General features: G+C 39.5%; 2 protein-coding genes across 3 annotated transcripts; both read left to right on the forward strand.

Annotated features, from left to right (window-relative positions):
- Positions 1 to 4,360: 4,360 nt before the first annotated feature.
- On the forward strand, positions 4,361 to 14,965 carry LOC149117280 (protein mono-ADP-ribosyltransferase PARP12-like). 2 transcript variants are annotated; one of them, XM_089282911.1, is made up of 6 exons: positions 4,361 to 5,670; positions 8,006 to 8,728; positions 9,490 to 9,699; positions 10,072 to 10,228; positions 10,695 to 10,931; positions 11,299 to 14,965. In XM_089282911.1, the coding sequence occupies exons 1-6, from the start codon at positions 4,875 to 4,877 to the stop codon at positions 11,711 to 11,713; spliced, it is 2,538 nt and encodes an 845-aa protein (XP_089139037.1). In that variant the 5' UTR covers positions 4,361 to 4,874; the 3' UTR covers positions 11,714 to 14,965. The 2 variants fall into 2 exon arrangements, with proteins under 2 accessions (XP_089139037.1, XP_089139038.1); XM_089282912.1 differs by having other exon boundaries at positions 8,009 to 8,728.
- Positions 14,966 to 15,170: 205 nt separating this feature from the next.
- Positions 15,171 to 26,345, forward strand: LOC149117281 (uncharacterized). The gene is made up of 14 exons (XM_089282913.1): positions 15,171 to 15,655; positions 16,296 to 16,372; positions 16,989 to 17,169; positions 17,667 to 17,776; positions 18,046 to 18,183; positions 18,307 to 18,448; positions 18,953 to 19,079; positions 20,388 to 20,460; positions 20,815 to 20,922; positions 21,430 to 21,513; positions 21,902 to 22,013; positions 22,504 to 22,761; positions 23,509 to 24,762; positions 25,356 to 26,345. The coding sequence occupies exons 1-14, from the start codon at positions 15,583 to 15,585 to the stop codon at positions 25,514 to 25,516; spliced, it is 2,898 nt and encodes a 965-aa protein (XP_089139039.1). The 5' UTR covers positions 15,171 to 15,582; the 3' UTR covers positions 25,517 to 26,345.
- The last annotated feature ends 957 nt before the right edge of the window (positions 26,346 to 27,302 follow it).

Raw genomic sequence — 27,302 nt, forward strand, 5'->3', positions numbered from 1 at the left:
ATAGCACTCTTAACCATGTCACTGCTAATAGCACCGAGCATCTAATTTCTTGTTACAAAATCAAGCCCCCAGGTAAGGAGAATAAAACCCTTGATCCCCAAGAAAAGCTTGTCAGGATCAAGAATCATTTTCTAGAACATTAGGTCTATTAGAAGTGGTATTGAGAGACTAGATAGGAGATTTTTATGTTGACAGCTGATGGGGGTTAAAGGGTTAAAGACGGAAAGCAACATTTTAAAAATACATTTCAAGTTGCATTTTTTTTTCCAGGTTCATGTAATTGGTTTACCTATACTAAATGTATGGGTAGTTTTAAATCAAACAGGTTTACCGTTGTTACTCCTAGTAATGATGTTTTAATATGGTTCTCTGAAATAAATGTCTTGGTCTCAGTCTTGACTATGTGTTCATTATTTTCTAATCCATGTAGAGTAAAGTTAAGGTTACTCTAAACCCTCGCGGGGCTACTTTTTCCAAACTTTTATTTTTATAACCAAATTAAAGTCCATTATTCAAGGTAACATTTTCCAAAAAATGAAAATAAAATATCAAAACGAGCGCGAGTTATTGGGAAAAAGAGGTTTTTTAAGAAAAGTTAATAAACCGTCAAGGTGTCGTAATCCCCCAACGGCATGGAGTACTCAGCGACGTTTTCGCGGCAAACGGCTTAATCCAGAGATCCTATATTAAATACTTTCAATTTGAGATTTCATGTCCGTCAAGAGTGCCTTTTTGTAATCACGCTAGGGCAATTGCTCCTCAGTTTCTTTTTGTTTTGTTGCACATCGCTTTTCTCCGTTTTGTCCTTTATTGTTGACCACCGGCCTAAAACGTATGCGCCTAAAACGTGACTGTAACACTATCGCTTTACCGCGAAGCTCAACTTTCCGTACTGTGAACGCTAGGGGTTCCGTTATTTCATTGGCTGGCGGCATTTTGAGTTGACATATCCCCCTGAGAAGGCGTAACATGTTATAAATGTTATAAATGTTATAAACTTGCATTAGTTTTTCGAGAGAATCCCTCCTCTTTAAATGAATTAATAGGGTATGTAGAATAGACGGTTTTCCTCTAAATTTGGCCAGAACATTCACTGATAGATAAGGAACAAAAACGTGTCGGCGAATTCTTTTATCTCAGAGACTTTTCTCGTGGCGGTCTCTAAGGCCCAGTTTAGACATCGCGCTTCTGCCGTGCCGAACTAAATTCAGGAATTAAGTTCGACAAAAGTACGGCAGAAGTACGGCGTCTCAATCAAACTTTTGAATTAAGATCGACAAACAATTAAGTTCGACAAGCTCTGCCGTGCTACACGCCTATGGTACGGTAGCGATTCAAACGTCTTACTTCTGTCGCGCCAAACAAAATTCATAAATTATGTCAATATATTTTGGCGGGATTGCGTTCCCACGGGGAGCTAGGAGGAGAATTGCTACGAGGCATCAGTAAATTCTGAATTTGGTTCGACTCTGGCACGACGTCTGAATCAGAGTTGTTTTTCTGCCGTGCCATAGTCGAACCAAATCGCAATTATGTTCGGCACGGCAGAAGCACGACGTCGGAACTGGGCCTAACGCAACACGTTACGCGAATTTTTCGATAGTGAAACTTGACAGATCTATAAAAAGATAACCAAGAGAAATGAAAGAAAATGCTGACGCGCTTTAAGAGATTGATGCTTTGTGATTAACACTGGACAGTTATTTTGCATCAACGATCGCATTTGATACCCGATTAATTCGCCGGAATTTCAGTCGGTCGTTTTAGCATTAACGGCTTCTGCCGCCTTAGGAAAACAGTCGGAAAAAAGAATATAATTTTATCGAATTTTACATTTTATAACCTTTCTATTGATATATAGTTTGTGGGGGTTTCATTCAAAACAGCGCGCGTACGAATTTTTTACTGGATGACACCCGCGAAGGTTTGAATTACCTTAAAAGTAGGCTTCTTAAAATTGTGGAGGCACGGTGGCCTCACCGTTAGTTCGCTTGGCTCCAAATCGAGCGGTTCTGGTTCGAATCCTGGCCAGGGTCATTGTGTTGTGTTCTTGGGCCAGACACTTTACTCTCACAGTGCCTCTCTCCACCCAGGTGAATAAATGGGTACTGATGAATTTAATGCAGGGAGTAACCATGGGATGGTCTAACATCCCATCCAGGGTGGAGTAGAAATACTACTTCATGGTACAGACACCGGGATAAGCTCTGGCCTGATGAGCCACTTGGCTCATATGCAGACTTTACCTTTTACCTTATACCTTTTACCCATCCCTCCCTGCTCAGGAAGGACCCATCTCAGTCAGCCTGCAGTGTATGCAAGGTGTTTTATTGGGTGCCAGTGAGCAATTGATTGTATTGCAACCATTTTGAATTTGCAAAACTTAAAGAGGCAGCCTTTTCTTCGATGCAGTCCAATCTCTCTGCCTTGTGAAAGTTTAATTTAACAGGAGACTGGGCCATAGCTTGTAACATGAACCGAGACAATTGCCTCTGTCCAGTGGAAAATTTTGAATTTTTTTTTTTCAATATTCTAATTAGGAGCATATTATGAATTTATTTTCCTGATTTTGCCTTGGAAATTTTCATTTTGTTCAGGCCCTGGGACACAGTAAAACAAATCATATCAGATTACTGTCAGAGGTTATAGGATGAGGGGGAATAAACCTCAATTATGTGATATAGTATATGTGTTTTGTCAGTTTCGTTTCATTTCACCGACCAAAATCTTGTGAGTTGGATATTTTACGGTGTAATTTAAAACGTTAACGTTGTTATTTCTGTGTAATTGACTTCAAATCATTTAAAAAGTACTAAAAATGTCCAGAGCATGAGATAGGTGAGTGTCCGGAACAAGAGCTGTGAGTTTATGGAAGACGTGCAGAAGCAAAGGTCAGTGCATACGTAAGAGAAGCTTACGAAAACGTCAAAACATACGAAAAACATACGAAACGTCAAGTAAATGAACTTTGTTTTTTAACATGCGTTTTATTGCCATGTTTATCACCGCAGTTTGCGTGTTATTTCTTATCAAGAGAAGCTTAGTGCCTGGAAAAAAATTCCGGCGAGCGCGAAACAGAAGAATCATGAGAACGAAGATCAGCGAAGCGATCGGGGCGGGACAGGGCTCACTGGGAGCCCCTTCGCAGGAGAAGGGATAGGGCTAAAATGGCGGCGTCGACAAAATCTGGATCGGACCGGACCGGATCACGTATCGGATCACGGACCGGATTACGGATCGGATCACAGAAAAAAATAAAGTTTTAAAGAAAAAAAATAATAATAATAAATAAAAAATGAAAGTGGAAAACTAAAATATGTTAAATGAAAATAAGAATCCCCAATTTGACACAATGACATGTTTATTACAGAGAACGACAAGAGGTCATTTAAAAAGCCACATAAGCGCCTAATTTACGACGAATTTAAATTGTAATGAACAGGCAGATGTAGTTATATTTGAACGTTAGTTGGCTTGAAGCTTGCGTAAACCTCCCATTCTCGTTCTTGAAATTGTTGTTAGTGTCAGTACCTAATTCTCGGCTACATTTTCGTGTCAGATGTGAGCGTTACAGTTGGCGTTACAGTTAATGAGAAAACTTACGTACGAAAGCTTAAGGACATGACTTGCTTTAAAGGAGCTACGTCGCGATTTGCGCATCTTGAAAAAAACTAGCCTAGTTTTTCAAGTTCGTCATTTGCAGTCCTCGTTAATCTTTAGCGATCCTCATTCCGTTTTGATTTGTTTTTGCCTCTTAAGTGTTTTCTATCCTAGAACACGATCATTTTAAGGTTTTATTCTATTTAAAGGCAACTCTTTACGACCCTAAAAATGACTCTAAAAATCGTGACGTAACTCCTAAAATGTTGTTTATTCTCGGGTTGCGTTATCGTTGACACTATCGATGTTATTATTATAATTTTTTGTAAAACAGCTATATTTCCTTGAAATACAAATGGTTTGTTTCATTTTATTCCAGTGCGAAATGTCGTATTCCAAACTCACATCTTGTGAAAGTATAGACTTGTCTCAAAAACGGAAATTGTTTGAAATCATCACGTGTTTAATATTTTTTTTGGTTTTTAGTTTTTGTGCTTCGATTCATACGTTCGTCGTATTATTACCATGCTGACTCGTTTTATGACAGTTTACCTTTGATGCAAGTAAATATACGAAATATCATTTATCTGAACTGTGGAGAAAGATATGAAGACATGATTGATTATCGCAATCATACACACAACTTGAGCAGTTGTGAAATTAAAGCCTGAAAAAAAAATTCAGGCCCGAACGAGACTCAAACCCATGACCTCTGCGATTCCGGTGCAGCGCTCTATCAACTGAGCCATCAAGCCAACTGGGAGCTGGTCACATTGTGAGTTCGTAATATACCCGTAGATGGTGAAGAGTGCAAGTGAATATACGAAATATCATATAGTTGAACTGCGGAAAAAGAGATGAAGACATGATTGATCATCGCAATCAAAACCCAACAGCCTGAAAAAAATTCATCTGTGACCAGCTCCCAGTTGGCTTGATATTATAAAAGAATAAAGGAATATCAAACTGAATAACAATTAAATAAAACGTTATGCTCACAGTAGTCACTCTCGTGTAATTTGCTCAACAAAATTTTGAATTTTGAATTTTGAAGTTTTTTTCTTTGATCCGATCCGTGATCCGATCCGTTATCTGGTCCGTGATCCGATCCGTGATCCGGTCCGATCCTCGTTTTATCGACGCCTCTAAAATGGTGTGACATAACGTGATGGTTACATGACGCGTTTTCATGTCTTTCATGGCTCCCCAACCCCGTGACGGGACGGGACGTTTGCTGGCTCAAATCCCGGAAGTATTTTCTATTAGCTTCTATTATGTTAAATTCTGAAACAACCCATAAAGCAAAGCTGAGCCTTAGAACTGAAATGGAGGCGGGCACACCAAAAACAGCACTGGAAGAATTTGTGAAGCTTCTCTTAGAAAGTGGAGGGGAGCTGGAGCTGGGCCGTGCAGTATTACTTCTTTCCCTACGCAGCCGTAAAGTTGTTTCAGATTTTGGCGCGTTAGAGTTCGTGAAAAGGTTTCCGCAACTATTCATGGTCAGCCAGACCAGACAAAGGAAATCGAAAGTAATGGTGAAGTTGGATGTACCTCTACAGTTTTGTCCTCAAGCTGGAGAAACCGGTGGATGTACTGATAGACGATGTGATCAGTTACATTTATGCCCTTTCTTTGTCAAAGAAAGCTGTAAATTTGGTGATAAATGTAAAAGATCGCACGATTATCGCGACGAGCACACGATCCATGTGGTGAGGCACTTCCGTCTTGATTTTCTTAGTTCCTCCCTTCTGCAGAAAATTCTGAAAATAATCGTGGACGAAGGCGAAATCCAGCGAGCTGCAGCAAATCGGTCTGTACCAGATATCTGCAAATTCTACAATAAAGGGGTGTGCAAGAACGGCCAGCTTTGCCCGTACCTGCATGTCTGCGAGCACTTTGTTGATGGTGATTGTAAATTCGGCGCGAAATGTAAGAGGGATCATGATTTTTCTGATGAGCATAATAGAACAGTTCTAAAACAATATGATATGGATGGCATTGGTGTCCGTAGAGTGCTTCAGCGCCTGAAGGGGAGAGAAAGAAAGAGGACTTTGAGTGCCAGTTCTGATGGTGAGAATCGATGATAATTTCAATGTCATGTTTTATTCATGTTGATTCATTTGATGTTTCATTTTCTATCGAAAATAACTCAGTTTTTGATCAACCCTTTGACTATCATTGGGGGAGGGGGGGGGGGTTGGCAAACATTGTTTGCTTTGGTACTCTTCTCTCTTTCATCTTGTACCCTTTCCTCCCAAATCACAATTTTAATTAAGTTAATTAGTTAAGGCCCGGTTCATACGTCGCATTTCTGCCGTGTTGAATTCAATTCAGTTAAGTGCGGCAGAAATGCGACTGTCACTTCATACGTCACACTTGTTTCGAACTTTTTTTCAGAATTAATGCTGTCGGGTATGTCAGTCAGCGGAAAATGTTTCAGACGCAGAGTATTCAATATGGCAGACTGAGATACTGAGGTACGAAGGACTTAAATTTTGCGAAAAATTATCCGCCAATGGATCGAGAAGGAGAAGGCTGACAATACAGCAGTTTGTTTTGCAATATATTCAGGTTGCGTTGGGACGAGAGTGGCCAAGTTTCTTCATTCTCTTTGGTGGGACCAAATTTACGCATGCTCAATACATTAACATAATGTGGAATTAGATTCAACACAGCAGAAATTCAACGTTTGAATGACTGTCGCATCTCTGTCGGATAATGTGCAAAGCCCACTCGAACATGCAGCAGAAATGCGGCAGCCGATTCAGACATCAAATTTCTGTCCAATTTAATTGGTTGAATCGAATTCAACAGGGCAGAAATGCGACATATGGAGTGGGCCTAACTGACTAATCAATGACTAAATATTTTATCAATGATGATGCTGCCTTTTTATTCCATTTGTGAATTTTCTTCTCCCAAGAATAAAAGAGACCATGCAGATTACCTTAACAAGACATTACGGAATTACGGAACACGTCAATTGAACATGTAAATTAGCTTCCAAAAAAGTTAACAGGGCATGTGCAACTAGATGCAGAGATGCTGACAGATGTCAATCATTAAAATCCCAAGTGTATGTCAATGTCAAAACCATTGTTCCTAAAATTTGCTGGCAAAGCCTCAATCTATTCATCGTATAACAGTAGGTGCTAATTAGGAAGGCCATCTTGATTTAACTACTATTGTTGAGAAATACATCTTAGGTGTCATCATTTAAATTCAACAAACGCAAGAGCTTTGCGTAAACAAGTCCATAATAATTGTCAATTGGAGCAAACAAATAAACTTTTCAATTTGTCTAGAGCTTTTGGCGAACATATCCATCGGTTCAAATGCACGTACGATATCACCAAATTAACAAACAACAGAAAGCACAAACAAATGTGGACCTAATTTCTTTCTTCAAAAATAGTCTATACAAAATAACAGAAAAAAACTTACAATTTACTCATCCTTTTCGCCTAACTCCTTTTGTGAGATCCAGTTATTTACCAAACAGCGTGATAAAAACTGGCAAATGCAGCACTTAAAGCTACTTGACAAAATGGTGTCAGCAAACCAAAGTGACCACTGGTTTCCTTCTCAGCGGGATTTTCTAAGTGATGGCCACTGCAGAAAAAATCCATCCCTCTCGCTTCACTCTTTACTTGAACATCAAAATCAAAACAGCTTTTTAAACTTCTCTCAGTACCGTGTATATTTCCACGCAGCTTGTGTTTATTTCCACGCGGCAGTCGATTGTCGTGTCTTTTGTAGTGAAATATTTTTCGCATAGTTTTGCATAAGCCTGCTTTGTTTCCTTAGTTCATAGCTAGCAATGATTGAAAAGAACATTTTTACACTTTTTCACAATACTAATTGCTCCTATTGTCTCGAATGGACTGAGAGGGAGAATTATTTAACTCCCTTTGGGAGTTCTGGTTTTGAAGTCAAAGGGAACTGAAAACAGCGGCAAAGCTTTATGGGTGAGCAAAGCATCTCGGGTACCCCACTTTTTTCAGCCGACGTGTTTCAATGGGCGCAGTTCCGTAACGAACAAATGATAAAAGAAGTTTTAACGTGGTGCAGGTCAACTGTTCTGGTTTACACCATCAACTCTGGCTCTCTGTCCATTTCAAAGCAGTAGTATAGTTTAGCGGTCAATAAAGCTTTTTAAAGCCACACCCACACCCAGATTGGTCTGTGTAAGGGGTGTAATTCAAATTTTCCAGTGAGCATCCCCAAACACATGGAAGCCCCCACCCCCCTCCCCCCACCAGGGTTTTTTTCCATTTGTCACCCCTCATTATTTTCTGGGACTCTTCATTTTGCACATCATTTTATTGATAATTAAACATTAATTAACTATTTGTTCTACATTTTGTTGACCTCTTTCTATGCTTTCTCTTCGTTTTTTGATTAGCAGGAGATGCTACCCCTGTGCGAAGAAGTCTGGTACAGAGCCCAGTGAGCAATACTGGTGGTAACTTTCCGATGCCACCACCATCGCAGAGATCAGTTTCCACTCACTCTCTACCAGAGATCTGTAAATTCTACAGCAAAGCAACCTGCAAAAACGGCGAACAGTGCCACTACCTACACGTGTGTGAGCATTTCATTAATGGTGATTGCAAATTTGGTGAAAAGTGTAAGAGAGAACACGATTTCTCCTATTCACACAATAGAAGAATTTTAAAAGAACATGATATGGGCAACATTAGTGAACTTAAAGTCCTGGAACGTCTCCAAACAAGAGAAAGGAAGCGAACTGTGTGCACAAGTTCTGATGGTGACAGGCCAGAACAGTTAATGTCTTCATCAGCAAATGCTATTGGTGTTCCTTCCATTCAAGCAAATAATAACACTGGCAAGGATACTGAAATTTGTGGATTTCACTTACGTGGCAAATGTAACTATGGTAACAGCTGCATCCACCGTCACACAGAACTACCTTATTTGTGGGAATTTGCTGTACAGGGTGATGACAAATGGGAGAGCTTTTCAATTGACCTGAACATGACACTGGAGCGTGCTTACTGTGATGTCAGAAATGACATTTCGGAAACTGTGACAATTAAGGGTTCTCTTTGCCATGTCCGTTTTCAAGACATGACTGCTGTTCCACTCGGCTCTGGAACGCTTGTTGGTATGTATCTGCTACGTGGTAAATTTGAGAGCAAAGAGGGGACTCAGGGTGGGTGAGTGGGTTGCATTATAGAGACTGCTATATATCTTGGCCCTATTTCCAGTATCCATGTGGTTTTAAGACCAGCTGAATACATATTAAGCAAGTCCCTCCTTAGCACAAATGTATCATGATTGACCTCCCAAGGAAATACTTATTAAGGACCATATAAAACCTCCTGATCATGATGGGAGGGAAAGTTAAGCGACTAGAAGAAGATCTACTCCCCTTGTATGATATGAAAGTCCATTGCAGGGTTACCCCAACCCTAACAGTAAATTTGCCAATACCCATTTTTACTCCCAGGTGGAGAGAAGAAGCACTGTGAGAGTGACGTGTCTTTCCTAGGGCCATCACTCAAACCTGAGCCACTTAACTTGGAGTAAAGCTAACCTGTAGGCCACTGCCTCTCTATAGGAGGGTGTCCACAAACTCTACCTGTCGTTCCTTGAATAAAATTGTATTGGAGGTCTTGGGAGACATTATTATCCTGTCTAAAGTTAGTAATGTGTCGTTCCAGAAAGAAAAAACCCTTCCCCATTAAAATTTCCAGTGAGCTTCTTTGGGTGGATACAGATATTTCCTGGAACTGCACAATAATATAATGTTCATGTTATGTCCACCAGGATAAAAACTCAGTGTCCCCTTAAAGAAGCTCTCCCAAACTGTAGACAGTAGTTTCCACTCAGAGGCGATGTCTAACCAGTTCATCTTTGTTCTAGCTATATCAGCTTCAAATGCTAAGTTTCCAAGGGTTCGAAGACTGTCCACCATATCATCAGTAATTGCTGCAGCTGGCCATGTTTTTAGCACAAGATGGCAGTGGTATTGGCAAGATGAGACTGGCAAGTGGCAGTCATATGACACTCCTGGTGATGGACATGCTGTCAACACTACAAGCAGTCGGTGTTTTGAAACAGACTATGTAGCAGGTACGACAACTGTACTGGTAAGAAAGTGGTGGATAAGATCAGTGAAAGCAGCTAGGAAGCAAAAGGGACTGTGTGGTAGAAATGAGAGCTGGGACTATCAGTTACAAGAAAGAAGTATCAGGCACCATTTGATAAATAGGAAACAAAAACAAAAAGGACTGTGGTTACTAGGTAAAACACAAAAGAATGTGGTAGGTAAGAATCAGAATGGACTATGTGTTAAGTAAGAATTAAGCGAGGGCACCATGAGTTACGTACTAAGGAGTAAAGACATGACCTTAACGATAGTATATGGAAGGGAGTGCCAGATGAGTTTGTTCTTTCTTGAATGTGTCAGTCATCCAACATATCATCGCTGCAATTCATTTGCAGGAAAGGACACTCATGCATTTAGTGCAGGCCATCACCACTACACTTTGCACTTTAAAGAATGGCGTCAACAGAACAATGTGCATAAAACCAAAAGACCCGTTAGAAGAAGACCTGCAGAGTTTGTTTCCAAAGAGAACATGAAAGACATTGTTCAAAGGTAATTAAATTCAGTGCCCGAGGGAAGTCCCATCTAAAATATACAGGGGTGCTCGACGGAAATTTTGAAAAGAACCCCTAAGAGATACCAAGATCCTCTTTCGTGGGCGTGGCTTGAATTTTTTTCACCCCTAAGAGGTACCAATTCTAAAACAACGCATTAACTGACACTTGCATAATTTTTAATAGCATTAAAGACGATTGTTTCGAATACCTTTTACTCGTACAGTTGATTATCAAATATCTCCTGTCATATTTTTTTTCCGCACAATACCCTAAAAGGTACTGCAAAAGCTCTCGAATTGGACCTTTTGAGCCTGAACTCCCTAACAGGTACTAAAACTCTCCCAGGGAGGGCGGCAGTGTTGCGTAGGTTGCAAAAAAAGAAAACAAATAAGCAGACAAAATAAGAAATGGTTTATTTCTCAAAAGAATATGATAATCATGATCTCTTGTTTTTCAATCAGACGGAGAGCAGCCGTCATGGCCGTTCCAACAAGCTCAGCTTCCACTGAATCAGAAAGTGTACCAACCCATTGGACGCCCATTCCTGAAGGCAAAGACTTCTCCTGTGTGGTTTTGCAAACCATTTCTGATGAATACAAGAAGACTGAGAAAACATTTCAAGAGACCATGGATGGAAGTCACGAAATCATCAGGATCGAGCGAGTGCAGAACCCGGATTTGTGGATTCCATACGTACAGTAAGTCGGTCAAGGGCCGGTCAGTTTGCAGGCTTTCATATTAGCTTATGTTCAGAAAAAAAATATTCATATTTCAGGACATGTTCTTTCAGTTGTTTACAGAGAGGTGCATAAGGCGGTTAAGTATTTCTTCCGAGGAAACTTTTCGAAAGGGACTTAGCAGCCTTCTCCTGCCACTACTTCCACAGAGCAACTACTTTCGCAGGGCTCGCCGCTATTTTCGAGGAGATTCACATACAACAATGAAACCGTTACTTTCGGAATCGATCCGGAACTTAACGCAACATTATTGCATTAACATACAGTATTAATAGTTAGTGTGATAAAGTGCTTTCTCTGTCCTTTTTTCTTCGTTTGCAATTTGCAGAAGAAAAATCCGCATGGCTAAGAAATCTGGCAAAGAACCTGAGGAGCGGCAACTTTTCCATGGCACAAACCCCGAAACTGCCAAGGCCATCTGCCAGCAAGGGTTTGACTGGCGAATGTGTGGAAAACATGCCACATCTTATGGAAAGGGAAGTTATTTTGCTTGTAAAGCCAACTATTCACACCGTTATTCAAATCACGGCGTTTCTCGAGGTTGTAAGCAAATGTTCTTGGCTAGAGTAGTGGTGGGTTCTTACGCTAGAGGTGACAGTACCCTGACTCGACCTCCACCTAAGGATCCGTCGAAGCCAAATGTGTTGCACGATTCGTGCTGCGATAACACAGCTAATCCAGCATTGTTTGTCATCTTTGAAAACGGGCAGTCTTATCCTGAGTTCTTGATCACATACCTGTGATCTGGACCTTTTGCTGTCATACGGTACCGTACCGTACCGTACAATAGCGTAACGTAACGTATCATATCGTAAAGTACTGTAACGCACCACTGTTACGTTACGTGTTTTGCAATATTTGAAGTTATTTTCATATGTTTCTAAGAACTTTCACATAGTCTAGGTTTTCTTAGTTTTAGGTAGAAATTTGCCAATTATGATAACTTTAGATAATATACCTGAGAGAACAACTCTTGATTTAGGTTTGTGACAATCCTTAATAAAGGCCAATCTTTACGTAACTTCATTCCAACACAGGGAAAAGGCGCATTGAATTGCGGGTTATATAATAGGTGCATTTTGCTTAGAGAAAAAAATATATTCATGTCGTGTACTGACACTCTGGTATTGTATTGCAAGTTTAACACCGATAAATGAAGCAAAATTTAAGAAAAACGTGCGACAGTACTTGAAAAGAATTCGCGACATTCGATGGACAAACGTTGCTAGCCTGCTAGCCTAGTTGATAGCTATATAGCTAGGGATAGATCACTTGATAGATAAGTGCAAATTGTTTGACCGTTTTCTAAATTTATTGATACTATAAAGATTTCAAATGTCGAAGTTGTCGAAAACCAAGAATTAATTTTTGCTATTATCCCTAATCGTACATATTTGTGTTTGTGATGTCTTAGGGTTCAGTTGAACATTACCCCGTAAACGTAAACAAAATTAAAAGTTATGAATAAAGCAAAAAACAAAAACAAAAACAAAAAAGAAACAAATCTAAAACCAAAAGCAGTAAAAGAAAGGTCTCAGTTGTCAGCTTGCTGCATTTATGAACTAGAAATTTTAGGTAAGAGGTGAAAGCAAAAAGGTAACTACCATTCACTCCAGCTGTCTGTGTGAATGGAAAGGAAACCGGTGGGCTGTAATCAGTCGTGGGTGAATGTTTTGATTGGACGGAGTCATACATCACCTGTTGTTGAACCAAATTTACGTTTCTTGTTCGATGCACTTTACTGGCTTGAAAGTTGTGTGCATCATGCAAGCGCGCTAGTACTGAGTTTTATTGTCGATAACTAAATTTTCAAGTTTTGGAAACTTGTCGTCAAACACTTGCTGCACACAATAGTTGATTGGTTCAATACAGTCGCCGGATAACATTTTATGATCAGTCTTAGGACTTCCAACTGAACGATAGCAATTTTTGCGGAAAGTCTCGGTGTTGAGGCCCTAAGACACTTATTAGTAGGCAGCAGCATGAGTACAGTAGACTTCAGATTTCATGTTGTATGAACGCTTTCAAAAAGTGTTAGTTACACAGAAATCATTTCGAGTGAGAGGCGCAATGGCTTAGTGATCAGTACTTTAAACTCTGGATCCAAAGATCTTGGTTTGAGCCCGGTCGGGTCATTGTGTTGTGTTCCTGGGTAAGGCACTTAACTCTCACAGTACCTGTCTCCACCCAAGAGAGCCAGTGGGTACTGGGGTATGGTTGGGATAACTAACAAAATGTTAGAGATAGTGATATGTGATGGACTAGCATCTGGGGCCCCTTTCTCGAAAGTCCCGGTAGCTAGTGATCCCGAAAAGCTGGTTTTTGTTTGCCGTTTTTACATCCAAGATCTAGGTATTAATAGTTTTGACATTCACACTAAAATGTCAGGAAACGAAACAGAATTGACCGGCTTTTGAGCTAAAACCCGCAGTACTATTCCTGAGATTTATATCTTAAAATTTGGCTACGGATCCGTTAAGTTACCGGGACTTTCGAGAAACAGGCCCCTTGGTGATTTAATTAATGATTGTGGCTATAGTATCCTGTAACAGGGAGTGCTTCTACCGAAGCCTGAGTTAAATGCCCCTTTCAAAAAAGAAAACAAATAAACAAACAAACAAAAAACAAATGCGACAAAGAAAAAAAAAGCTTAATTAAAAAGAAAAAAAGAAATCCCACTGAGTAACATTACGTAGAGCTTGTAGGAACTCGAAGAAAAACGTCAAAAGGGTAGTGGAGGTATATAGTTATTCAAGTAAGGAAAATTAGATAGTATTAAAGCTGAGCCATTATGGCATTTAAGACGTACCTCCTGTAGCAAATACTGGGTATCATGATATAGTTTAAGTCTGATTAGACAACACAGAATAGAACCAGAACGTAAAACCTGTCTCACTTGTAGCGACTCTAGAGGATTGGTATGAAATTTTCGAAATCTGGTCCATCCCAAAAGCCAATATTGAAAAGATTCGGTCTAAAGGCAATGACTTATTTTTTACCTCTTTCAGACTTTTTGAAGTTATATTCGCATTTTCGTTTATATATTTTTTGGACTGGCTTATTGTTCAAAGCAGAAAGCCCAAGAGCCTGTTCAGTTACACAATGGAATCATCCCGGTATTGGGGGCAACTTCTGTCAGTTTTACGAGTGGTATCTACAGCCTTGGTCATAATAATTAGAAAACGTCATTCTATACGCATTTTGCACCCCTTCCCCACTCCTGTACGTGCAATGATGACATAACACTTTCATCTAACACAATTTTTGTATTTTACCATTTTCCAACATTGAAAGGGGAAATGAGGGTGCTGACACTTATTCTTAAGGTATTACGGTTATGGTTTCATGTTTTTGCTCATTTTCCAACACAATTTGTCCATGGTTGTAGATATACTGTAGAAGGTGTGAACATTTATTGCTTTTATCCATGGCATTTCGTCCTATTAGTAAAACGGGTTTTGTTTTTACGCTCGTAGATAGATTTAGGGTTTTTTAAGTTTTGATGAAGATGTCTGTTTTATATCTCTATTTAGCATGCATAAACAAGCAAAAGCTAACGATAAAACACAACGTTTGGGTATCTTCATGACGCCATTGTAGACTGAGGTAATGAAAAATAAGGAATGCAAATTCTGCGAGTTATTAAAGGTGTATGTACAGGGGCGTAGCTAGGGGGGTCCTGGGGTGCCCGTGACCCCCCCTTTTGTTAGCCTTTTTTGAGCAAACAACCTACAACAGGTGGTGAAAACGACATCATAATCTGGTGAATACCCTCACTTTGACAGTGTGAGCCCCCTTTGAAAAATCCTGGCTACGCCCCTTATGTATTTCCTATTTTCCAATAACTTGACAATGGCGTCATGAAGACACAGAAACGTTGGTTTGTATCGCTAGTTTTTAATTGTATTTTTGGTGTTAAAACACAACGAAATACTCATTTATAGCCGTGTAGATGACAATAAAGTCAGTAAAATTAATTCGTGTTATAAATGGTAGACGTTGTACTATGTATCGAGTTCACTCACTCATCCTCATCGGGCCAATGAGGACGCTCGAGGACTCTCCAGTTCAATTTACGCTAAATCAAAAGAAGCGGAAATTTATGCCTGATGAACAGTTTTCAACCCGAATTCTTATAACGCCATGCGCCATTCAAGATTTTTTTTCTGTCCTAAACTTTTACGACTTGAGAATGTCAAACAATTCCTATTTATACTGTATTACCCAGAAAATAATAAGCACTCGAGACCGTCCCAGATTAATATTTTGTCCCTTCACTCTACCCCTTCTCGATTTTGGGCAAAAAAGGTTCTTCATTTGCTTTCCCCTCTGACTAACCACTTTTACAACCTTTTCACTTACATTATTTTGGCTGGATGCGCGCGCTCGTTCTTGTCAATTATTATTTAATTATGACGAAAGCTTTTTGCTTATGCCGTCACAATGGACGCCAAGCCTTGTACGAGAAATAGACAGAACTTTGCGTCTTTAAACTATTCAGAGTTAAAAACAACTCGAATCGAAGAACTTTTTAAAATAAGTTTTGCCTTTGAAGAGTATCACGTGATTCTTTATTGCCGCGGCTGCCAAACGAAATTGGCGGGAAAATTCGATGAAGAAATGCGAAATGGCGACCACTTCTCCGTCCGTTAGTGAACTGACAGCATTTAGGAAGATTTCAAAAGGTAAGGACTCACCTATATGATCATATAACATCTTAGGTAAATAACGCTGAAGTAGAGCAAATATTTTTATGATTTCTATGATGTAAACCTATAAAAGCAAAAAGGTTTCTAGGTAAGCTTATATGTAGGTCATTTGAAGATGTCTCAAGTGCCGGTTTTTTCATTTCAAGCGCGGTCGTAGACAGACAAAAATTGCTACTGAGACAACATCAGAAAAAGATGCTTTACTGAGTTATTTCGATAGCCTCTTACGGAAACTTGAAATAAATTAACTCAAATAAATTCCACACTTTTACCGACTCAAGTGCCTCGGTTCGCCTTACTTGAAATAAGATTATTCCTCCCTGAAGCGTATCTCAGCAGTTTCGAGGCTTCTCGAATTTCTCGCTATCGACTCTCTGAAATGTCTTTAAGCGAGGTTTCAACCTCATTGGCAGTTTTTGAAGCTCATCTTGGGAGAGCTTTGGCTATTTTTATATGAGATGGTTGAATAATTATGGTTGGCAATAAATAAGTTTAAGCTTAATACCAATGGATTTGACTGTAGAAGGGATGTGAAGTCTGTTTGTGTTACTTTCAATAGGTAGAAAAACATGTAAGCTAAATTTGTCCTCAAAATCAAAATGTTACTTTCTCACAGGAAAACGTAAAAACAAGGAAGCTAAAAAAGAACTGAAAACCTTGACAACAAAGAAAAAGTTGAAAACATTACCTAAGGTATGATATAGAAGTATAACAACAGTTATATAAACTGGGATTAAAGCAACGAGTAAATGAATAATAATAATAATAATAATAAGTAAATCAATTATTGAGTGGCAAGGTATTTAGAACTGCTTAGCTAATTGAGGACACTATGAATGAAGCGAATATTGTAAATAGATCTGAAAACTTGGTAAAAATCGCAACTGGCTGGAGGCTTACCAGTTGGCAATTTACAAGACGTTGAAGAACAAAATTCGGGACAACGAAGGCAAGTCCATCTAGTGGCAGGGATGAGGATTTGAACCTGGCACCTCCAAAAGCGGTCCGAGTTCGAGCCCTGGCCGGGAAAATTGTGTTTTGTTCTTGTGCAAGACACGTTACTCTCTCTCAACCCACGTGTATAAATGGGTACCGCCGAATTTAATGCTGGGGGTAAACCTGCGATGGGCTAGCATCCCATAAAGGGGGGAGTAGAAATACTCCCAGTCGCTTCATGCTACACAGAAGCCGGAGATAAGCGCCAGCCTGATTAGGCCCTTTGGTTCGTTTGCAGACTGTACCTTTTTTACCTGACATGGACATTTGCCTTTATATGATAGATGTGACATAAATTTTCCCTTTTCTACAGGAGAGCAATTCGTCAGAGCTTTCCTGCTCAAAGTCCTTGGTTAGCCCTGTGCCAGAAAGTTCTGTACCAGAAGCAGTGTGGGAGATCGAATATAGTGAACTGGTGCCAGACCTCTATCCTGAGCTATCAGATTCGCTGAAAATGCAAGAAAGTGACACAGAACATGATGACAGAGCAAAAGGCAATTTCTCTCTATTTCATTATTCGTTCATATTTTATCTATTATATTTTATTATTCCCATGATGTTATGGGCAAGCCAGATTCTAACATTTAACCAAAGGTTAGTGTTACAATCTTAACTTGCATATTTTTCCATTTCATGCATTCAACAGGGAAATACCTTACAATGATGTTTTACTCTAAGTAGTCATGAATAATAATAAAAAAATAAATAAATATTATGGGCACCTACAAGATCAGCGAAATAACAGCTTTCATACCCAATTATGTCCTAATACCGCAACAGTTTGTACTGATCATGCGAAATTGGGTTTTTATTATTTTGACTGTTAAAACCAATACCGTATAAGCATGATTTTTTCGTAACAGAGTCCCGAGGCCAGAATTTTCCGCTATGATATTCCGCATTTCTCACAGTTTCCAGTTTTTTCCACTGACCTGTCCTTTGTGAAATTGATGCAAATTCATTTTTCTTCGTATAGGATATTGTTTGTCAGTATGTGAGAGTCAAAGCGACAGTGAGGAAAATGTTCAGTGCGTTCCAACCAGTTTTGACGACAATCACTTTTCACAAGACAGTCATAACAATCCTGGCACAAGTCAGCAGGTAACGGCGTCCAGTTCTTCAGTGTGTGCATTTTTTTTTTGTTAGGTGTTGGTTTTTATGTAACAAAATGATTTTAATAAAACATAACGAACAAACACAAATATGCTCAAAATGAAAAACAAAAACGTCAAAAAAGAACAAAGCTAAAGTTTGAAGTGCTGTTTGATCTGACTTTGTTAAAGGGAACATTGCTTTCCTGGATGATGACCTCGACAGATGTTTGCTGTTTTGGACAATTTTTAACACAGTCAACTTTTAAACCATTTCAGAGTCAAAATGATTCCCAACAATCAAATTCGAACAATCAAACCACGTTGAACAACTCAAAGAGAAAGAGAAAGCTTGCAAAGCCTAAAAAGATCAGGAAGGGAAATGACGCCGACAATGTACAAGATACAACGAGAAAGGTTTGAGCGCACAGGTTTTTTTTTTATTATTATTATTATTTTCTTTAATTATCTACCTTTGCCAAATAGCGCATTGCGCTTTCTCAGAGTGATTTTTTATGGGTGGTATTGCAGAATTCTAAGAAGTTTGGTCTGGCTCAAGACACAGAAAAACAAGGAACGTGGGCCCAGTGTAGTATCCCCAGTTGTGGAAAATGGAGATTCCTTCGAAATGACGTCGATCCACAGGAGTTACCTGAAAGATGGGTCTGTTCAATGAACAAAAGTAAGGCACTGTTCTCACTGTAAATCTCCAATAGAATAAAAAAAGAACATCAATAGCCGGATACACCCTGGGCCGCAGCCAGAAAGAAAATATGACTGAGGCAATGCCCATGAAACAATAGACCAATTTCGATGTATTAAAATTCATCCTATCATAACAGACCTCAGCACGAGGCTCGGGGGAATAAACCCCCCAAAGTCTTTAGGTTGAATTTTAATGTAACGAAATTGGTCTATTATGACTGAGTGAGGCAATGTCTAATGTATGGTTAAATTCTCTTCCTAGTTATTTAGGATGTTAATGATCACTATAAACAGCAAAAACGAAAAAAATATATATGACCAGCTACAGCCTGACACCAGCGGATACACATAACATCTATTCCAATAATGGGTCAAACGCACAGAGTGAGGGTCTATTCGTGTGATTCGTCGTTACCCGTACACTGATTTTTTTTTTTTTCTGTCCAAATAATGATTATTGCTTTGTTATCATTTTGTCCAGATGATGATTACAATACATGTAGTGTTTCACACGAGACATTCGATAGCCAAGAAGGTAACTTAGGCGTGATGTACACACCTTACCCAAGTGGGGCAGTTGTGTGGGCAAAGATGGTCGGCTACCCGTGGTGAGTTTCCGTTACCTATAGGAACGATACTAGTTACACTATTTAGGCCGTTTCTGACTGGTAAATAATCTCTCCTTAGTTTTCTCATGGGTGTGGACGCGGAGGTACACGGGTTGGTTAGGATGATGGACTTGATATGAAAACAAAATCATCCGGAACTCTTACCCCTTTAACTGAAATTGTAGCATATGCATGATAAATCACGACGGCAGAGGAAACAAGAAAGTCGCCAAAGAAAGATTAAATGAATAGAACGACGGATCTGCCCTTCATGCTATACATATTTAAGCCCATTTCAAAGGGAATGGTCAACTCCGGCTTCGGCTTTTTGGAGGACGCGGGTCACGATAGCGAATGTTCCATAGGCGTTTCCTAGGACAACATATACTCTTTTATTTTGCCTCCACTACACATCCGGACACACTAGACAGTGATTAAATTGGGTGCGTTGGCCAGCCAAGCCATCGTCCCGTTTATTCCATCTCAGCATATAATACAAGCTATGAATAAAAAGACAATTGCTAAGTGCACCAAAGCCGGACACGAAAACCCTAAAACCAGCAAGTGGAGAAAATTGGGAACGTGTACCCCCGACCAAGGCAGTGGTGCAACCCTCGGGGTTTTAGGGTATCCTTAGTTAACATCAGTACTGTAGAATAATAAACCTAAGGCTTTATACAGCGATATAATAGCAATAAGAGAACTAAATAAACGTACAACAGTGGATTACAACTGATGATATTATTAAAAGAAAACCAAACTTAACCTAAACACGGCAAAGGCTGGCCATAGAATGTCTCACCTCGCCAACTGTCACCGATTACAAACTCAAATCCCACTATACACTGCGCACCTCAAACCCGTACCCAGCCCTCTGGTCCGTGCCGGCAAAATAGTAATTTATGCTAATTTAAGATCATCACAAATTACATATTTCCTTTCATTGTTTGCCAATATTTCAATTTTAATTTTTTTTTTTTTTTTTTTTTGAGAGAACCTTATAACACTATTAGGGAAAATTTTTAGGTAGAGTCAATACAGTGTCCCCAATTAGCCCACATGGGCTAAATACATTGACACGTTAATAAAGTTCTTACTTACTTATTTCAATCTATTTGGACTTGAACGCTGGACTTCATAGTTAGCCAGAGGGTAGTTGTGGTATCACGGACAAACTGAATTCGATTAGTAGAGATTCATGCCGTTGTGGTTACTGTAACTCCTCATATATGCTAGTCAGCTTTCCGCCAGTTGAGGTACTTCTGATGACTCACTGACAATTCAGTTGCACTTGTTGTCTACCAACAGGTGGCCAGCAATGATGGAGAATGACCCAGATTATGGTTATTATTGTGAAACTGGTGAAGATAATGTCACTCCGGTAAAATAATACATAACAACAGTAACGTGTAGTTTGTAAGTGTGTAAATCAGATTGAATTAATATCATCCTGTTTACAATGACTCTGTAGCGCAACAATTTCTTTAGCTTTGCCCAAGAGATGATAACCTCTTGCTTTACCTCAATAATTTTTTGATCTAGTCGGTAATATCTATCATAAAATTATACACTGAATAGATATTCAGGCTTTGTTATCGTCATACGTATATAGGTATATACTTTATTTTTCTGTGAGTCGCTAGACTGTGCTGGACTCTTCCTTCCCTAAGTTTCAATACGAGTTTCCCTCACATGACGCACAGTGCTTGATATGAGGCTAGTTTATGCATTTCAGATCTCGTACCACGTGGTGTTTTTCGATAAACAAGTATCGAGAGCTTGGGTCAACGCTGCTTGCATTCGTAACTTTTCTTGTGATGATGACCCTGACGATATGGGAAAGGTTTGTTGACACGTGATACGCTATTTTAAACTTAAACCTTGATCTGTAATCTATGCGTTCACTGATTCAGATTAGACTTTCCGCTCCAGCCAACGATCACTTTTCACCGGTAATGGCGATATTCAAAGTAAAAGAAATATTGGGACACACTGGTTTACTGATGTTATCTTACCGGAAAACAATTCGGGTAAAAAGATTTGGTTAGTTTCAGTCAGAAATTTACTCTTATCAAACCCATACTTAGCCATTTACTTCACACAAACTGATCTTAACTTTACTACACGATCTCTGGCGTTTGTAGGACAAGCTATTGATTGTAATGAACACAGAATATACCGAAGTTCTTTTACTTTCTCAAACAGAGTGATTGTGATTATAGATAGTATTTTATGCTCGTTTTTCACTAGCTCGTTTTTTTCCTTGCATTTTTGATTGTGTGGAATTTTAAGCAATCTCTAAGACACTGAAATTCGAACAGCGCATCTCATCTATTCTGGATCCTTTCAGATTACCGTTAGAGGAAAGAACTACAGGAGACAGCTCACAACAGCTACTTTGGCAGCTCGGAGTGCAGCGCAATTGCCTCTTCAGGTCAGAAGCGGGCTTAATCACATGCAGTTCAGTCTTGGGACAGGAAAGAGATCGCTTTCTGTTCTTATTTAGACAGTTTTTACCTCCATGTTCTTCTAGTTTCAATGGCAAGACGATGTCGAACCACAAGTTTCCTTTTGTTACAGCTGTCGTTTCATACTACTAATAATAAGAAGTTTATTAAAACTCTCTGGAAGTCTTAGACTGAATTAACGAGCTAGGTTTACGAGAAATAATATTAAATAAATCTAACTAATCTAATAATACTACAAATCTATATATTGTACTCATCATTTTGCACCTCAATTCAAGGACATTGGGTCATTTCCTGATCTCCGGAGATACAAACGGACAAAACAACTAACTTTTTAATCTTTTCTGTCAGCAGACTCGATTATCAGAATATGGCTTTGCAGCACGCTACGAAGGGACTATTGGTGACAAGGCTAAGGAGAAGGAGCGCTTAGCTAACTTGAAAGTAGAGGAACTCATTGATTCAGGTGAGAAGAATGGTTAACTCAGTTTAACCCAGTTCTCTAAGCCCGCTTCCAGAAATCGATATGTATTCACGTCAGCATTTATAAAACACTACCAAGATGCGCATGCGGGAGGACTTCAATTTGTACTGACACCTGATTGTGCTGCAGGTGTTTAAAGTCAATTTCCAACAAATTTTGACGAAAAAAATAAACGGAGTCAGATAATATTGATCAATCAATAAATACTTTATTTAAACACGTTACGCCTAAGAGCTAAGTAAGCTTGATCAAATACGAACGTGCATGCAAAAAATATCAGTGTTTTCATTTAAACGTGATCAGCATCGTGACTGATGCTGGGCGACACCTACCTTTATCTTGACTAACTAAAAGTATTCAGTTGTTTTTTTTACGTATCATCTTGCCCGAGAGGTATTGATAGCAGTGGTAATTTGAGAAACGAGAGAGCGAGTGTTTCTATTTGATATCTAATGCTGGTTCATATCTTCAGTTACAGACTCGTCGAGCCAGGAAATTTGCAGTAGTGGAAATAGTTATAGCGGCACAGAAGATATTAAGCAAGTTAAACCAAAAACCCCAACCAAACCTAAAACTTCCAAAACGAAGCCTACAAACAAACCAGCCAAAAGCAAGGAAACGACTAAAGAAAGTGGTTCAAGTAGTCTTCAGAGAGAAACTGGAAAGAAAAAAGACAAGGCAAAGGGGTCCACTTCAAAGGCCTCAGTGATAACCAGCAGTAACAACAATGGTTTAGTATCAAGTCTATTACGTTGTTCATTAGAACCAATGATTGATTACAACTTATCTGGCTTGGTATACAAAAGTTGGTTACAACAACAACGACAACAACAACTCTCCTTGTACCCGACATTTACATCCCTTGTAATCAAAAGGGAAAAAATGATGCTAAATAATACCGGATTGAAGTTAGCAATTAAACGCCGTTGTCACACTACGATCAGTCTCCCTTTTAGTTCATCTAGCGACAAGTAAAACAGAAAACGGAGAAATAGTGGCTGGCTAACACTAGCTGGCGAATGTTTTTTTTCCGCGCGTCTTGCTGTCTGGCCGGTGCTCTCGGGGCTATATTTTGGTTTCTCTCTCGCTAGACAAACTAATAGTGGAACATTGAACATATTTACGGCATTTTATCCAGCTCTAATTAAACTTATTGTTCACAGCTTCTCTAGCTTCTAAACACAGAGGAACAGCAGGCGATGCGTGCGCGGAGGGTGAGGCGGAGACTTCCTTTAACCTCCTCTTCTCCACAGAATCTGCCCCGATTCACTGTTATCATAAACACTTTCAAACCAAGATTTTTCTGATAAGCCAATAACAAACGAGGATTAGACACGAGACAGTCGAATTCAAACTAGTGTCAGTAGAGAGAAGGAGATACTCTTGCCAAACAAAAACGGGGGGAAATTGCCACGAGAAGCATATGTGTATAATATCATCTTGACTGATGATCTTACTGCTTCCACTTTTTCCGCAGAAATATTGCCTGAGAACAATGATGGCGTATGTACCGAGATTAGTGAGACTATCCACGAGACAGAGAGAATCCAAAAACGGGATGATGAAACCGTGGTGGTCACAAAAGAACACGAGCCTCCAGTTCCATGTGTCTCAACTGTTGAAACCGATTCTGCAGGAGCCATTCCTACAGACGAGAAGGGTATTTGTAAAGCTACTACCACTAAATCGCGTGAGACAAGTTTTAATTTTGCGGAAGCCATTCCTACAGACGAGAAGAGTATTTGTAAAGCTACTAACACTAAACCGCGAAAAACAAGTGTTGAAAATTCATCCGTAAAGAAAAGCACAGAAAAAAAAGTTGTTAAAAGGAGGCAAAGTACAACTGAAACACAAAGTGTCGGAAAGAAACGAAAGATGAGCAAGGGTGTCCCAAACGACTTAGCAAACAGTCTCACGGAAGATTCTAAACAAAAGGAGCAAGAAAAAGACAATGCAAGTGCTGTGATATCTATGGAGTCATGGTCATCAAAAGCAACACATAAGGACCAGGACGTGACTGATGATAGTAAACAGCCAGTTAAAAATGCCAAGGGGGTTCAAACAAACTCAGAAGGAAAGAAGGGTAGCGGAGACAGTTCCAAACTTTCGACGACGAGCGAGTGCCAGTTAGGCGTCCCAGTACAAAAACAAGAAGGAAAAAAGTCCAGGAAGTCAAAGAACATCTCCCAAGATAATACTGTGGAAGAAGACTCGACAATGAAGAAACCGAAAATCCAGAGAGCCGCCAAGAGTAATGGGGCGGGAACCTCAAGTTCTGACGTGTTAGCTCAAAATGGAGAGTGTGAACACCAACGAATACCTAAAAAGTTAGGGTTTGCACTGAAAAGGTCGGCCGCAAGTACAGATGTCCGTGTAGCCCTTGATGAAGACAGCTTAGCTCGGAAGAAATCTTTACCAAAGTTAGTGAAAGCTACTTTTAAACCTCCCGTTGCGACAAAGGGAGGTAACAATGGTAAAGCACGGGCTAAAATGCCTAAACTATTGAAGCCTAACTTTGTTAGCCCCACGCTTGTAAAGCCTGATAACAATCATGATGTTCCCAAAGAAGCGCGTGAAGAAAAGATGCCCAAAAGTGTCGCATGCTCAGACGCTTTCGAGCAGAAGACTGTTCCCAAGAAAAAACTGTCATTGAAAAGAAAACCACAGTGCAAGGATCAGTTATCTGCAGGTAGCGCATCAAAGAAGGCAAAGGAAGCAACATCCTGCCAGGGTAAGGGTTTGTGAATAGTATTCAACGGTTTTGTTGTCCGCTTAAATAATTAAAGTTGTGGCTAGTATAAACTACGAGATTGTTCCTTAGTTTAGTAGGTATGTGATGGATATACATTTAGCGGCCACTTTAAAGTTCGTTGCTGTCGTTTAGGCAAGTAGAAAAGAGCCTTGATTTATTCAACTCAATATAATTGTCTCTCTTTATTCAGCTTTATGTTTGTTTTGGGTAATAAAACGAAATCAGAGAAAGATAGCTCATGCAGAGTGACGTAATATTTTCAAGGCTTAAAATTTGGTGTAAAATGTCCTTATCTACAGGTTACGAATCAACTAAAATACGTAACATTATTACAATCACTTACCTCGGACCTTTCGCGCACGGAACTTATTCTGAAAGTTTTGTGTAGCCCACGTGATCCCAGTAGAGGCCAGAAGAGTGTCTGTGGTAAAGTGGCCTGATTTTCCCCTCAAGATTCCTATGTTAAGATATTTTCCCCGCCCAATACCCCATCCAGTTATGCTTTTCCCACGTTCTACCTACTTACACGAATGTTTATATGAAACCTGTCATTTTGTTCTATCCTTTTTTAGAGGATCTTCAGGCTGAAATTGACGAAATCGATGAGGACATCGCAAGTATACGGAAAGAACTACGAGTGTCGGATACCAGCGACACAAGTTTACCTGAGGAGATGATCACCTCTTCAGTCGCAGAACAACAAATCAGTTTGTCAGATTCACCTGAATTTTGAGCCGGACACTTAGCATGCAGATTAGTATAATTATATTTAAACGTAGGTTTTCGCTCTAAAAGTGGCTTGTTGTTTAAGTCGATGTACATTGCATGTTCTCTTCAATGGCATTTTGTAAACAAATATGATGATTATAATACCCTTTGGATTTTGCAGACTTTGTTTTGAGATGCCCATGAGACAACTTTTATACTTTCAGTATTTATTAAGGGACCGGTTAATCAGTCACATAGCGAGGCTCGAAATTTATACTTTTTAACTCATATTTTAAAAACACTACAGTAGAACACTAAATCATGCAGCAAATCCGGTGTGACATATCAGCTTATGTTGAGCCTATTTTACGTAGCTTTGCCTTAGTTTATGAAAAGATTATTACATTAAAATTTTATGCTTCCAAGAAACAGAGCACACAGAAATATGACACCGAAAATCCTCGAATTAGCGCCCGGGGTGCTTATTTCAAATTTAAGAGAAGACGGGGGTGCTTATTGGAGGGAGGCGCTTAATCGAGGGGGTAGGGGGCCGCTTATTTAATTTTTCCCAAATCGTGGCCTGACATGATCATTTTTTAAATACATCATCTGCACGTAAATAACAACATAAACTGTTTATCGACATAAAAAGCTGATCCTAAAGTTTAGATCGCCGCACCGTTAGTACTTGTAATTTTTTTTTTTCTAAACTTGACGTGTACACAAACTGAAACAAGAAATTGTAGGATACAACTTAGAAAAAACAGAACTGATGTTTCCTGTATTATAAGGATGTCAATTACTAATGACTGTGTAAAAAGGGCTGGACGAAAGTGAAACTACACATCCTTTGTTGTCTAATTACTCGTCCACAAAATGGGGGGAGGGGAGGGGGGTACTTATTTTAAATTTTGGCTGATAGGAGGGGGGCTTATACGAAGGGGGCGCTTATTCCAGGGGGGGGGGCGCTAATTCGAGGATTTACGGTATCACCAACTGCGTCTGTTGTCTGAGTCTGAATAGCGCGGCACACTAATCAGTTGCCAATCGTAGCAGACTATTATTTAGACACGAGTGTTTCACTGGAAAATACTACTTACTTATCCCCTTAGCGCCCTTGAGGACTTCTGAGGCCAGTCAAAAATACACCACTCTTAAAATTTATACGAAACTACTTCCGGGATGTTTTCCTTATTCTCACAAGTGTAGATATTGATGATGTCATTTCTTGCTTTTTTCACGGTTGTTTAGTACAAACAGTCAAGTTGTCTCTATAATAAAAAGAAAATTACACTGTGGCTTGAAGATATAAATTTTATTTTCGAGTGATAAAAATCTTTTACCAACGAGTGCAGCGAGTAAGAATACTGTTTTTGCCACTCGAAAATAAAATCAATATCTATCTTCGCACCGACGTGTAATATCTTCTTTGACCTTCGTTGTATCCGTGCATTATTTTGATGGAAGAAGAAGAAATGAAGAGAACAGAAGAAATGAGGAAAACTGTCGTTAGGAAAAGCGGCTGACATACTTGGCTATTAGCTATAAATTGCCGTGAAATAGACCCTTCCAACTCAGTATAGTAATCATTCATACAAATAGGCCAATACCATGTTAGCTCTGAGGTTTAGTTAGGGGAATAAAACAAAAGAAATCACATCGAGGTTGAAGGATGGATAATTAATGTATTTTGTTTTATTCCCCTAAGCCTCGGAGCCGGCGAAACAATCGCCCAAAATCCCTTGAGGAAGATCACACCTGACAACAAGTTGCTAAGGACGCTGAAAAAGAAACTCGTTAATACGATATAT

This window comes from Orbicella faveolata, unplaced genomic scaffold (assembly GCF_042242905.1).
Source record: "Orbicella faveolata isolate gen_17 unplaced genomic scaffold, um_ofav_v1 contig_12, whole genome shotgun sequence".
Taxonomy (NCBI): domain Eukaryota; kingdom Metazoa; phylum Cnidaria; class Anthozoa; order Scleractinia; family Merulinidae; genus Orbicella; species Orbicella faveolata.

Bases quoted from the DNA above. Each gene is read 5' to 3' on its own strand.
- LOC149117280 (XM_089282911.1), top strand. From the start codon at position 4,875: ATGTTAAATTCTGAAACAACCCATAAAGCAAAGCTGAGCCTTAGAACT. The intron at 9,700-10,071 runs GTACGACAACTG...ATTCATTTGCAG, and splicing joins TGAAACAGACTATGTAGCAG to GAAAGGACACTCATGCATTT. The intron at 10,932-11,298 runs GTAAGTCGGTCA...TGCAATTTGCAG, and splicing joins TTGTGGATTCCATACGTACA to AAGAAAAATCCGCATGGCTA.
- LOC149117281 (XM_089282913.1), top strand. From the start codon at position 15,583: ATGAAGAAATGCGAAATGGCGACCACTTCTCCGTCCGTTAGTGAACTG. The intron at 15,656-16,295 runs GTAAGGACTCAC...ACTTTCTCACAG, and splicing joins ATTTAGGAAGATTTCAAAAG to GAAAACGTAAAAACAAGGAA. The intron at 17,777-18,045 runs GTAACGGCGTCC...AAACCATTTCAG, and splicing joins ATCCTGGCACAAGTCAGCAG to AGTCAAAATGATTCCCAACA.